At 41.4% G+C, this 13,720-nt stretch overlaps 1 protein-coding gene across 7 annotated transcripts in view; it reads left to right on the forward strand.

The window, feature by feature from the left end:
- Positions 1–13,257, forward strand: part of pip5k1ca (phosphatidylinositol-4-phosphate 5-kinase, type I, gamma a) — a 56,424-nt gene extending 43,167 nt beyond the window's left edge. The window contains exons 15-19 of one of the 7 annotated variants that reach the window (XR_005640192.1): positions 155–274; positions 3,343–3,607; positions 3,882–3,927; positions 9,065–9,154; positions 10,544–13,257. Coding sequence is in view for 6 of the 7 variants with exons in the window: in XM_039810596.1 (XP_039666530.1) it covers positions 155–274; positions 3,343–3,607; positions 7,857–7,925; positions 9,065–9,184 (574 nt within the window). In the remaining variant the exon portion in view is untranslated. The other 6 variants (XM_039810597.1, XM_039810596.1, XM_039810600.1 and 3 more) reach the window with 6 other exon arrangements.
- Positions 13,258–13,720: the final 463 nt, after the last annotated feature.

Consider the following 13,720-nt stretch of genomic DNA (forward strand, 5'->3'; position numbering starts at 1 on the left):
GTGGGTGGGTAGAGGAGATAAATGTGAGGTCAGCCTGTTGGTCGGTGTGTTTATGAGAAGGCCCGTTCTTCCTGTTGCTAAGATGTGGGCCGTGTTCGTTCTTCACGCTTCACACCTCTGTGCGTGTTGTTTGTGTGTGTTTGTTTGTGTTCAGGACCCAGGAGGAGCTGCGGGTGCGTGAGGATGATCAGCAGACCATCACAGTGGAGGTGGAGTTGAAGAGACGCGACAGCGAGCCCACCCTTTCCGTTCCACAGCCTTCCCCTGAAACCAGGTACACCAACAACATAATGTTGAACCCAATGGATTTCCCCAATAATGTGTGACCACGTCTAGATTCTACAGTGCATCAAAACATGTCGTGTAGTCTAATGAATGAGACAAATAAGACATGGGAGAAATAAATGCACGGCTGTGGATCTGATGCACTTGTTTGTAACAATAGGGTAGATCACTCCTTGGTTTTAAGGTATTATTTGCCAAAATAGAACAATAAAATTCACAAATGGTATAATACTTTACAGCGCTCTTCTTTAAATCAACGAATTTGAGTGTTAACTATTAACTGAACAGACTGAAGAGACAATGTCATCTGGAGTCAAATCCTAGAGCTGCTCCTCAGACAATAACTAATGCAAGAAATCCTAAGAAGCTATGACAGCACCCATAATTATTTACTTAAACATGTTCTGATCCACAACTTCTGGAACACATGCGAAGGATGGTAATAACAATGGTGTCAGATCCTTCATGACATGACAGAAATTCAAACGAACCAAAATGACTTGAATTATGTGAAAAGTGAAAAAATATATTTAAATGAAAATGATGTCTCTTTGTCTCCATAATGTGAAATATACAGTATAGACCATGAATATAACCATAACACACTTGTCTGTATAGGATGACAAAAGGAGTCAGCTCTGTCAAACACTCTCAGAATACAGGATGGATAAGCTGTAGAGATCGTATGAGCCCTACACGACCTCGATCACCAACATGACTCAGTTTGACGCTGAACTATAAATAACCTGCTGTATCATCTGGGCTCAGCCAGCTGTTAGATAAGCACATCTCACATGCCTCACACACACACACACGCACACAGTTCCTGACATGTTACACATAAACGCTGAAAGCTGTTTTATTGGACTCTGGGGTCCTCTATTATGGACAGAAACTGGCTGCAGGCATCTACTTAATTAGGTCATGAGACAGTGCACAGATGCATGTAAATATTTGCGTTGTGTGTACCAGCAGTGTGTGTTTATTTATGGGGCGACACCGCGGGGTGCCTGCAGGCCTGGGGCTGCTCCCATGAAGCTGGGATGACCTGACACTTTTCCATGTTCTAACCTGGTTTTCTAATTAATGTTAGTTGGTTCGGCATTTTAGATTCATTTTAAAGTGAAACTGCATCAGAGAAAGAAAACACTACATCACATACAAAAACCATTTGTGAAATCTGCATGAAATAAACTCAGTTCAAACCGATTGGAACGTGGCAGTGGGGCTCACATTTTACGCCGGGGTTAGGTCAGGATCAGGGTGTGGTTGCCAAGGGAAACCAAGTGAATATTTGGGTCTGATGGTGAAGAAGGCAGTGGCTAGACTTATGGCCAGGGGGGTCTCGAAGTAGCTGGCGAGACGGCGACGGGCGACTGAAATAACCATCTGACTGAACCGACTCCTCTGAGCTGCCTCACCTGCAGCTGCAAGATGTGGTTGGATGGGTGTGAGGAGAGAGAGATGGAGCGGAGAAAGGGAAATGGGAGGACTAAAGAGAAGATTAGACAGAAAGATTCATGTGTGAAGTAAGACTGGGGGGGGGTGAGAAAGACAAAAATAGTCTTTGTAAATGAGAGAAAAAAACTAAATATAGAGAAAGGGAACAGCAGCAAATGAAAGATGGGGAGACAAAGGTATGTATATCTAAATAAAATGAGAGATGGTAGGAAAGAGAGACATTCTTCATTGCAACCCCCATCTTATCCCCCTCAATTATTCAGCCAATCAGTTCTCTCTTTGAGATGCCAGCTCAGCTTGTTTGCCTCAGTGAGCAACTGCTGGGCTTTTCCTCTGGTGGAGCTGAGCTCAAACACAGACGCTGAGAAGCTTTCTAATCGCTGATGATCTGGCCAGGAACAATAAAGGATTGTGGCAGCACAAACCTTGTTGGCCAAATATTTGAGCTTAAGCAACTAAACCACAAACACCCACACACACATCTGTTGAGTTTTAGCTCTGATAGCTTGGTCCTGTTCCTGTGTCCTGCTGCAGGAAAGTGGCAATGTTAAGTGACCCAATTAATGGCTCTCGGTGTTGGCAACTGCTGTATGTGTGTCTGTGTGTAGGCAACCTTGTTTATTTTGTCCTTATACTACACAGAGCCGTTGTAAGAATGACTACACAATATTTCTATATAATATTCACAATATTATTTTTTAAATCATGTAACGTATTAAGGAACGTGCAGCCATACGTACTTGTATTTCTACACCGGATATAAGGTAAAGATACTGTGTAATGTGAAATGGACAGGTGCATGTGTTCTCAAAACAACAGGAAGCTTGTTATTGTTGTTTGGCCTACTTATCAACACAGTCAACAGTTGCAGCAGTGGCCGTGACACAGGTCATGGGGTCATGGTTGACTCCTCGATGCAGCGGCCGCAGGTTCGACTCTGTCCTGCGTCCCTTTGCTGCATGTCATTCTCCCCTTTCATGTTTTCAGCAGTCCTGTATGAAGAAAGGCCTAAAAATGCCCAAAATATAATCTTAAAAATAAATAAATAAACCTTAGCATGTGTGATTGGCACAATTTGCATCAAAAATCACACTCCTTCTGAGAGTCTTGACTCAGTCCAGTCTGGACACACAGAAAGGATACACATACACATATTATAGAATCAGTGTGACTTACACTTTCCGGGGATATCATTATCTCTGATGTGAATTGTGAATAAACATCCATAAAAATACATTTATAAATCATAGGAAAAATGGACTCCTTATAACTGCAAAACTTGCCTGAGAACTCAAGTTTTTAAGTTTTCTTCAGTATCAAAGTAATCCACTGATGCTTGTCTGTACACTTATGCGTAAATTGCAAAAATAGCTAATTGTGCTTACTTTTGATGGCGCTAATTTGCCAATTGTAAATAAAATAAAAAAACACCTGGTAACCCAAAGCGTAACTGAATCCATGGCAATATTACACCCACTGTTTATACCCCCAAAGCATTATTACGGGGTGTAGTTGTCTCAGTTTTGTCTAAGGGGAGGTCCCACAGTGTCAGACTTTAAAAAAAACAGGTCAACACTAACTCAATCCCATTTCCAGTGAGGTCGAGGAAGGAGCTGGCACAGAGGCTGCCGACGCCGCTGCAGCAGCACCCTCCAGCTCTTCACCAGCACCTGAAGCGGCCTCCTCCTCCTCCTTGTCTGCCCCAGCTGCTCCCTCTTGTTCAGGGGCAGCCATTGAAGCCCCGTCCAGTCCCAAGGTAGTGATGGAGGCAGACAGGGCCAGCCAGATGTCCGGTTCAGGGTGCACCAGCCAGGCTTCAGTCGATGATGAAGATGATGTGCCAATCACAGATATCTACTTTGTAAGTAAAGTAAAACCCTCAACACACACACACACACACACACACACACACTGCACATTGCAGTGCATGCACACACACATTCTTTTAAATCCCTGTTAAGAAAGTAAGCACATCTCAGACTAGGACTAGCTCCCATCACTTCTCATCTGTTTTTTCTTTAGCCATCCAATCATCCTTCAGTGTCAATGTGTATTGGCTGATATAAGATATATTTGTAATAATCAATGTATTTATGATCATAAAGTTAAGGACTCAGCTATATGATCTCCCACAGAGGCGTTGACAGAAGGACCGCAGAACGGGAGTAGCGACTCAGGCTTGTATGGGAACAACCGTGTGTGCAGTTATTGCTTGCAGTGTGTGGTGTATTCAGTTAAAGGAACAGTTTGACATTTTGGGAAATATGCTTATTCACTTTCTTGCAGAGGGTTACACAAGAAGATTGACACCACTTTAATGTCTGAATGGTAAAGTGAAAGCCAGCAGCCACTTAGCTTAGCTTAGCTTATTATAAAAGTGTGAAAGCAGGGGGGACTATGTGCTGGACTATTTCTTGGCTGGGTCTTTGCTGCTTGCCTGGCAACCTCACATTGATGACAAGTGTCCAGGAAGTTGCTGCGTTTGGCCAAAAAATATCTGGCACATCTGTCGTTTTTGCACTTAGCTTTCTGTTGGTTTTATTTTGTACAGATGAAAGAAACAAATCAAACATGTTAGTTAGCTTTAGAGGTGCTAGTAGGCTGGTTTTCTTACTTTTGGACAGACCCAGGCTAGCCGTTTCTCCCTGTTTTTAGTCTTTATGCTAAGCTAAACTAACCGCCTGCTGGCTCTAGCTTCATATGTAGCGTACAGACATGAGAGTTGTATCAATCTTCCCATCTAACTCACAGCAAGAAAGAATAAGAACAGAATAAGCGTATTTCCCAAAATGTGTAATTATTTAGTTAAAATGATGGTTCGGAGTAATTTCACCCTAGGCTGCTTTGCACCTTGACCTCGAGCCAAACAACCCCCCATAAGCTTTTTTCCCTTGTTATAATGTTGGTTGAGTTAGCGTTATCAGCTGGTTAGCTTAGTGCAAGCGCTAATGGATCCACGTTTGTAGCTTGTAAAGTACCCCACTAATAATGCCCGGAATGATACCAAACGTCTACAGATAGTTTATGTAAAACGAGGCATTAGAAAGTTTATAACTACACCAGAAGTATATTTAAATAACACTTGCCTGATGGATACTCCTCTTGGCTGCTACCACGCTATCGCGCGAGATCACACACAGAACAGAGTGGGGTTCTTTTTGAGCTACAAACGTGGATCCATTAGCGCCTGCACTAAGCTAACCAGCTGATAACGCTAACTCGACCAACGTTATAACAAGGGAAAAAAGCTTATGGGGGGATGTTTGGCTCGAGGTCATGGTGCAAAGCAGCCTAGGGTGAAATTACACCGAACCATCACTTTAAACACAGTGTATTGCAGGGTGCACTATGGTTTGGAGTGATTGCAGAGCATGTCAGTCTGTCAACATCACTTTGGAGTTCCTGTCTAATATAATCGCCAGCAAGGCTGCAGAAACACACAGCAGCTCATTTTGTGTGGAAAAACAACTAAAGTTGTGCAGTGTGCATATGTTCAGTCTACAGAATCTTAAATTCTTAAAGCAACTGGCTACCATCAGATAGTGTTGTGTTGGCAGCTCTTAATGTGCCCAAAGGCACAGCTATAAATGAATGTATGGGTGTCAGGTGGAGGATAGAGAGGGCCAGTGATCACAGTTACAGATAGAAACGGTCCCACCTGGCCGCACTATTACTGGGTTTCTCTTATCAGGAATCAAACACCCTCTCACCCTGTGGATCAAGAAATCTTAATGGCCAACAGGTTAGTCAAAGAGCTCCCTTAGTTATCTAAGAGCCCTATCGTCTGACTGTCTCTGGCTGATGCCTAGTGCATGCTTCAAAAGCCTGACACTCTCTGTAGCAGCAGGGGCTCTGTAGCGCTGCATGAGGGGAAGTGACACTGTGCACACCCTGAAGTGTAACTACACAGAAACACGCTGCAGGTGCTGCAGTCACTAGGGGCTTTTAGGGACTGACCAAGTGAAAGTAAGTTGTTTCATCAGCTGTTAAAACGCTGCCATAGATCCAAACTGAGGTTGAAAGCTTCACATGTCTTGTATATGGATCATGGACAGGTACATTTAAACCTTTAGCATCTCTGTGGCTTCACTCAGCAGCTCAGTCAGTCAACTCGCCATCTGATCAGCCTTGGTGCTCCCTGTCTGTTTCTGCTATCTTCATCATCACTTTTTACATCCCACACAACTCACGTTTCTGCATGGTTTTTTTCCATTGTTAAATGCGTCATGTGCTGATCCACAACTTTCACACAGAAAAAGCAAGAACCACTGAACAATTTCAGTGTTATTGTAAAAAAAAAAAAAGTATTATTGTGAATTGTCAGTATTTTCAGTTGACATTATTCATCCATTGCTTACATAATTGCTGCTTGTACATTTAAAGGACAAATCCTGCGCAAAATGAACCTAGGGGTTAATAACATGTGTACCGAGTTCGACCATTCTCTGGGATATGTTTTTATGCTAATTGAATGTGACCAGTTTTATCGCAAACCGCTAATTAGCTTCTAACGCTAATTATCAGGGCACGGGTAAAATAAAAATAAATCATTATTTCTATACCACTAACAAGGCTCAAAATAGCACCACACTTCCACGGTAGCATAATAAGGGTCCCTACATGTAAATGCACGGCGTTCTGCATTCGACTGGTCGGACTGTTTTCCCAAGATGGCGCCCGCATGTATACGTGAACGGTACTGTCTTTCTAAACTATCTTTTTAATAAACTGTCTGTACACTTACAAAGTTCTCAATGCTTCGGTTTACATATAGGGACCCTCATTATGCTACCGTGGAAGTGTGGTGCTATTTTGAGCCTCGTTATAGATAGTGATATAGAAATAGCGATTTCTTTTTACTTTAGCCGTGCCCCGACGACTAGTGTTATAAGCTAATTAGCGGTTTGCGATAAAACTGGTCACATTCGATTATCATGAAAACATATCCCAGAGAACGGTCAAACTCGGACACGTTAGTTATTAACCCCTAGGTTCATTTTTTGCCGAATTTGTCCTTTAAGTCTATTATGATTGTAAGAGAGAAGAAAGCAAATTGCAAACAATACTGCAAAAGAAAACGGACTGAAGAGTACAGTACAATCACATTTAATATGCTTTAACTTGACTCTGCATTTAAGCACATTTCCTTTATTTTATTATTGGGTTTGGTTTGCTACCTTGAGTTTTTGCAAGAGAAAATAAATCAGATGTCAGTCCTCATAATGCCGAGCAACTAGCATTTCTTTTTATACAACAAAATGATGCTCTGCTGCTGCCCTCTGTTAAGTGTACAGACAAACTGCAGGATCGTCCAGTAGTTGGTGTTAAATGACCGTGTTTTTCAAAGCTTTAAATTACAGTGCACAACGAAGGGTCAGTGAAAATGTTTCAATTTTCATACAAGACATGGCAGCATTTGTGATCATGTAACTCCTCAGAGAAAACACAGCACATCTTTCAGCTGTGAGATTGGAGGGATCGCTCACGTCACGGAGGGACACAGGTGTGTGTGTGTGGTGTGTGTGTGTGTGTGTGTGTGTGTGTGTGTGTGTCTCATCACTTTAAAGGTTCCCCAGAGTGGCTCGTGACTAAATTATTCAACAAGTATCAGCAGTCTCCACATTCACTTTCCAAGATTCCCGCTCTGCCCTCTTTCACCTCTGTCCTCCACATCATATTTTTTTTCTTCTTTAGTCCACTCTCCCTCATTGTCACTTCTTCACCTCCATCATCTATCCTGGTCTGCCCAATTCGCACACAAACCCCTTCTCTTAAATCATTTTCACCTTCCACCGTTTCCATCTAGTCCTGAAAAAACAAATTCTCCAGTTCTGGCTCTTTTTCTGCTTTTTCTCGGTCCTGTGATTGTCCTCATGAGTGGGTTGCAGTCATTCTGAAAACAGAATGACTGCCAGACTTGTTAACCTATCTGGCAACACTGACTCATCCAGTGTATCTCTGCTGGGTTACACACATTCAGAATAATCCAATTTCCATTTTCACCTCAGCATGCTTCTTTTATTTTCCACTTTTCTCACTCCTCCTCATTTCCTGTCTCTCATCTCTTTTTGTTCGTCCCTGTCCCACACACACACCTATGTGGTTGTCAGTTTCCTGATGGGAGGACCTGGGTGGTCTCTCCTTTCCGACAGAGGAGAAAATGCCAGTCCAGTTTACCAGTAAGTGAGAACTGAGTTAGATGGTGCTAGTCTTGTAGGTGGGCGCTGTCTTGGTATTAGACTAGATTAGTGAAGTGCATAGCTGTTGGTTTTTATGGAACATATAAATGACAGTGTTTCTGCAGCTTGTCATGGTTTGTGTGATGTAGTTGCTACCGGTGTTTTTGTGATTGTGTTGAAACTAAAACATAATACCTACTCTCCACATAGTGAAGTGTGGGAGGCAGGTAAACACAAGACATCTTATTTGACAGTTATTCCGTTGCTCTTGTATTCATCGACTTTGTAATATCTATTTGATTCCTCGCTTGCTGACAGCCTCCCTCTTCCCCCCATTGCACCTGTGTGGATAGTGTTAGCTCCAACGTGCTGGGCTTTGTGTGTGTGTGTGAATATGTGTGAATATGTGTGTGTGACATCAACCCATCTCCATCACCATCAACAACATTCCGTGTTGCAGCTGCTTCCCTCTCTTAAAGGGCCGGTACCTAAAGTAAGAATAAACCTACTTTTAGAGACATTATGCAAAGAGCACTTGTGCTTGTTGGAAGGGGGGGGGCATCATGTTCTGCTTTTGCTTTGACTGAGGATGCTCTCTGTGTCTGACTGTCCTGGCATCCTGGCTCTCTTCCCATTCCCACCTCCTCCTCCCCGCTCCTCATCCTCCCTGTTTGGCCGATGCAGCGACTCATCCCTCGCTCTGCACACTTCACCTTGCTTCCCAAGAGTTAGTCCGAATGGGGCAAACGCTAAGAAATCTCATTTAAACACGTCAGTAAGACCCATCCTAATATTTACATGCTTACAGCACTTCTCTGTACCGCTACAACCTGTTATTTGCCAAATTTTTCATCTCTGTGTTCAAGTCTGCTAACCACCAAAAGGATTAACACATCCTTTTACACTCTTTTAACTTTTTTTTTCTACACCTACTTGATATGTCAAATTCACACTTTCCGATGTCTCTCAGCAACATTTCCTCCTATATGCATCCCTAATTTTCATTTCCTGTCTTGTCTTTTCTTCTCCTGTGATCTCCCATGTCTTTTCTCCTGCCTGCCCCTGCTGCTTGTCTCTGTGCCTCTGGCCTTTCCTCTGTCCCTCTGGTCCCCTCTGCTGTGGTGGGTGTGTAAAAACAGCCTCAAGACGACAGGACCTGGGTGTACTCTCCGCTACACTATGGCTCAGAGTCTAAGGCCCTGCCAGATGGGGATTGGGAAAGAGAGACAGTAAGTGAGAAGCATCGGACTAAAATATAAAGGACAGGAGAAACAAATTACTTAGACAAGGAAAAAAAGTCAGCTGTGTTCGGTCTTCATTTGTGATAACAAGGATGGAAGGGATCAGTTGTAGCTTTACCTGCGTGAGAAGCTTCTACAGTAAATATAAAACAAGCTTCTCATGTTCACAAGTGCTTGCTCTGCATCCAGAAACCCGTGACAACATTACAGCATCCATTCCTCATGAGTGGTGGAAATGGTCACTTGCAGCTCGCATGACCATTTAGTCCCCGACCAGCCATCCTGTGTCCCTCCAACAACAAGCTGCTCATCGGCCTGCGTGAAGCCGCTACACTCATGCATCACCACATTCCCACAGCTCATGCTGCTAGATGGTCACACTAAAGATATGTACATTAAACTCACAGAGGAGTCACGATTTACAGAACGTGGACATCATTTTGTTCAATCTTAGGCAATGTGGGTGACTTTTTTATGCAATTATATATTAATTTAAGCATTTTTTTTGTAATTTAAGCTTACTTAAAGAGTTTATTTTGAGTGTTAAGATTTAAATTTTAAATGTTCTCACCCCAGATAGAGCTATCTGCCTATGAGACAAAGTGATAAAAACGTGGAGTCAAATGAGAATGAGCTCTGAGGTTTTATGTGGGGTTTTGTTTCGCAGGCTGCTGGTCTACTCTGTTCAGCGTAGCAGCATTCGCCCATACTGCTCTGATAAGGTGTCATCGGCCATTGAATTTTACCCCTACTCTTTTTATTATTCATCTTCTCACACACTTTACACCAGGAATGTCCCAAGCATGTTTTGCGCCAACATTCCTGATCAAGTCATTTAATAACCAATTCAGTTTTGGTAGGCATGTGTGTCAAAAGATGTTAGAAAATATCTAAACATAAAAAAAACAACGTGCCTAACTTAATCCCTGTTTCATAAAAACATGATGCCTTATGATGAAAGTAACTGGCTGTTGGGCTTTCTCATTTTCCAGTTTACCAAATAAATACACAAGAGGCCACTATTTGATTGCAATTATGTAGCTGATACGGATGAATTCAGATATTTCATATTGGCTCAGGAAATTCTTACTTCATAGCTGCTCACTCAGAAACTTACACTGTTATGGTTTGATGTGTAATACATGAATGCATCTTCACTTTTCCTGGTTTTCAGTTACTCAGGGTGTGTGTGCGCTGTGTTTTTTTTCTTTTATTTTCCTGTCTCCCCTTTATATTATAAATGCACTCTGATTAGATGGCTCACTGTTTCACTATCAATTGCAAGTAATGCATGAGAAGATACACAGTTTACACCCTGGGGAAATAAAAGCATGTGTACACTCTGCCTAATACATGCACTCTGTCTGTCTCCAACAGTAAGCCCTGTTCTCTGGCAGAGAGGAGCGAACGTCTCATTGGAGAGGACTCATCGGTCTGAAGTCCAGACCTCAGCGGTAGCAGCAGGATCTCTGTCTGAACCAGGATTTTAAACATGCATACAGAAACCGAACACTCTGAGGGGGAAAGTGACTTGCGTAACCAGAGAGGTGGGGGGGGGGATCCTGACAGTGATGAACATCACTGATTTCCAACCATCCCTGCCTTTCACCCTTGACAAATGACAAATTATATCAATTTAATAATAATGTGTATGTGTGACATACAGTAGTGCGTATACGGCTGTAGTCCTATATGTTTGACATACAAGAAAGACCATAGTAACTTACTGTGCCTATGAGAAGTATTCACCCCACTTGGAAGTTTTCATGGCCACATTAAATCCCCTTCGATTCAATGTTATAAAACAATAAAACATGATAACTTCCAAGCGGGGTGAATACTTTTTTATAGGTACAGATACAGGATGTTCTAGTTCACACAGGCACAGCACTCTGACAGGCTCTACAGGCTTGGCCACTCACTGCCCCTCACCTGGAAAGCAGCTTAAACAACTGAAAGACAGTTCAACTACACAAAAAGATAGATTATCACTTTCACCTTTGGGTCAAGATTGGCCTCGACTCTCGCAATGCCGCTGCTCGTCCTGCTCAGGTCTCCTTGCTGCCTGTGACGTCCATCTGAGCGTATAGGACATGCTGCCACATATAGACTGCAGTGTGCTGAGTGCGGAGTGAGTGTTGGGTCCTGTGGTGTCAGAGGGCTCTGCTTGTGCTCATAGAACTGGAGTTGCACCGATAACCATCGTTTGGTAAAAAAAAGGACATCTGGACTCTGTCGTCCTTACATTTCCAGTAGTGAATATATGCAGTTTAGTTTATGGAGGAAAGGGTTTAAGTGCATCATTTCCTTTAGTGAATATATGCAGTGATCATAAGTTGTTTCATTCGTAGCATTATAATTTCTTCTTTTACTGCTGGTCGCTTCTATTTATTTGTCCATTTGTATTTTATTCCAAACTTTACTGTTTTCTGTTACTTTTGTACTTCTTTTTTTTTTTTATTTGCATCCAAAGAATGTTCTCTTTTTGTTTTTCTATAATTCCATCTCTGCAGCTTTTTATTTTCCCTGTTGTTTTTTTTACATCACGTGTTTGTCGTGTAAACTCTAAACTACTTTTTTCACTACTTCTCTTGTGTGGAAACGGCTGAGGCTTATGACTCCTGCCTTCATAACCGAAGGCATCAGTCACAACACTAAGGCAGCAGACATTGTCAGTCATTATAGTAACCTTCACATCATTGCAATGTCTTCCAGTGTTGCCCTATTTTTGGACAGATGCACACAAATCATTTGTAACAATATAAATTCATATTTTATTTTAGGTGGAAAAATAATAAGCATATCAGTGAAAGTTGCTATATCTGGTCGCCCTCACCTCCATAATAAGAAATCCATTGACTGGATATTTCAAATGTTTGTAGATGTAGAGCATCAGTTGTAGTATTTGCAGTTGATATCGTACCTGTTATCTGTATATTTGAATGAACACACAGTGTTGACTTGGTGAGACACAGCAGTTTGTTAATGGGTTGAATGTTGTTTGCACTTATCAAGAGGACCTGAAAATGAACTAGTGATAGAGGCCAAATAAACATACATTACTTTGTTTCTGCTCACACGGGCTGATATTTAGGCAGCATTTCTTTTATGATTATTAAGTGAGCGTGTGTGCTGGTGAAGTCAATCACAGTCATTGTAAGTGTTTACTGTAGTCTCTCTGTGGCTGACATCTTAGGACTCTCAAGTAAGACATGTTAAAGTTCAACAAACTGATTTTTTAAAATCTAACTTCAGAAACTGTGTCTTCAGTTGGTTGGTACGTTTCTGAGCGTGTTAGTGTGTACCGGAGGAAACATCAGTGTCAGACATTGTAAAATAGAAATCAGTTTGTTCCCATGACGTGCAGTGGCCAGTTGTAATCAGTTTGCTGTCATTCATCAGATGGAGACCATAGCAGCAATATTTTGTACAGTCTAGCTTTTAAGTTCATTTGTATTGCCTTATTGAGAAATGTTACATGTAGGCCTATCGTTTATATATTTTTTTTCACTTGTGCTGTTGTATTTATTTTTCTTTCTCATAGTTGTGCTCCTGAGAATGTGTACATACAATTATAAATACATATATAAAGATATACAGATATATTTTCCATTTGAATCGGAGAATATTATTTTTATTTGGTTTTATTTTTGCTGCTGGGCAAGAAATGATTGCAATCTACATAATTTACTGTACCATTGTCTTCAGCGTGTTTATTGAGATGCAGCTGCTGTATATTTATGGTCTATAAACCACAGCTGTTTCTTTATAAGATATCCAACATTGAAAGATTTGTGGGTTTTACTGTACATGCAAATCAATAGGGATTCTTCCAACTGTTTGATCTGTGTTGTGTATGTGTTTTCAAATCGCTGTGTGCCCTCATCCAATAGGGAGAGTCCTTGACAGAGACATAGCATGATTTCAAAATGAATATGCATATCAGAAATGTGTATTTATGTATATCTGTGTATATTCATCTATTTATACATGAGGATAAATAGATGGCTGTATGTGCGTGTGTGTTTGGACTCATTCAGAATGAATACAAAATAAAGCAGTTCTATGAATTGTTCATGGAGATGATGTCATACCATGTTTTATTGATTCCTTGTTGAAATCATCAGCCATCTAGTCGGAAATGGAAATGAGCCGTTTGTATCAGCGACCTGGGATTTGGGATACCGTTTCTAAACATTTAACTTCATTTGAGAGACTGATCAGCACTGAGTGATTTCAGTTGTTGCCCATTAACTCCTTAGTTCACAAGTCATAAGGGTCATATGAGTAATTGGGTCTTCAGATTTTATGATTGAGTATGACATACAAGTACATGACAAACAAAAGCAGTGTTTTCGAGGATTTGGTTTGACTGTATTTTAGGGATCCATTTAGCTCCATTTGTAATATCACAAATCAATAAACTATAAATTATGTAATCCATATGGCTAGATGTATATGTAACAAAGTTGAATTAAATAAGAGAAAATATAAACTCAATACCAAACAATGACACATAATACATTGTTTCACTATCATTTGTCCACACAGTCA

The sequence above is a fragment of the Perca fluviatilis genome, chromosome 9 (assembly GCF_010015445.1).
Source record: "Perca fluviatilis chromosome 9, GENO_Pfluv_1.0, whole genome shotgun sequence".
Classification (NCBI taxonomy): domain Eukaryota; kingdom Metazoa; phylum Chordata; class Actinopteri; order Perciformes; family Percidae; genus Perca; species Perca fluviatilis.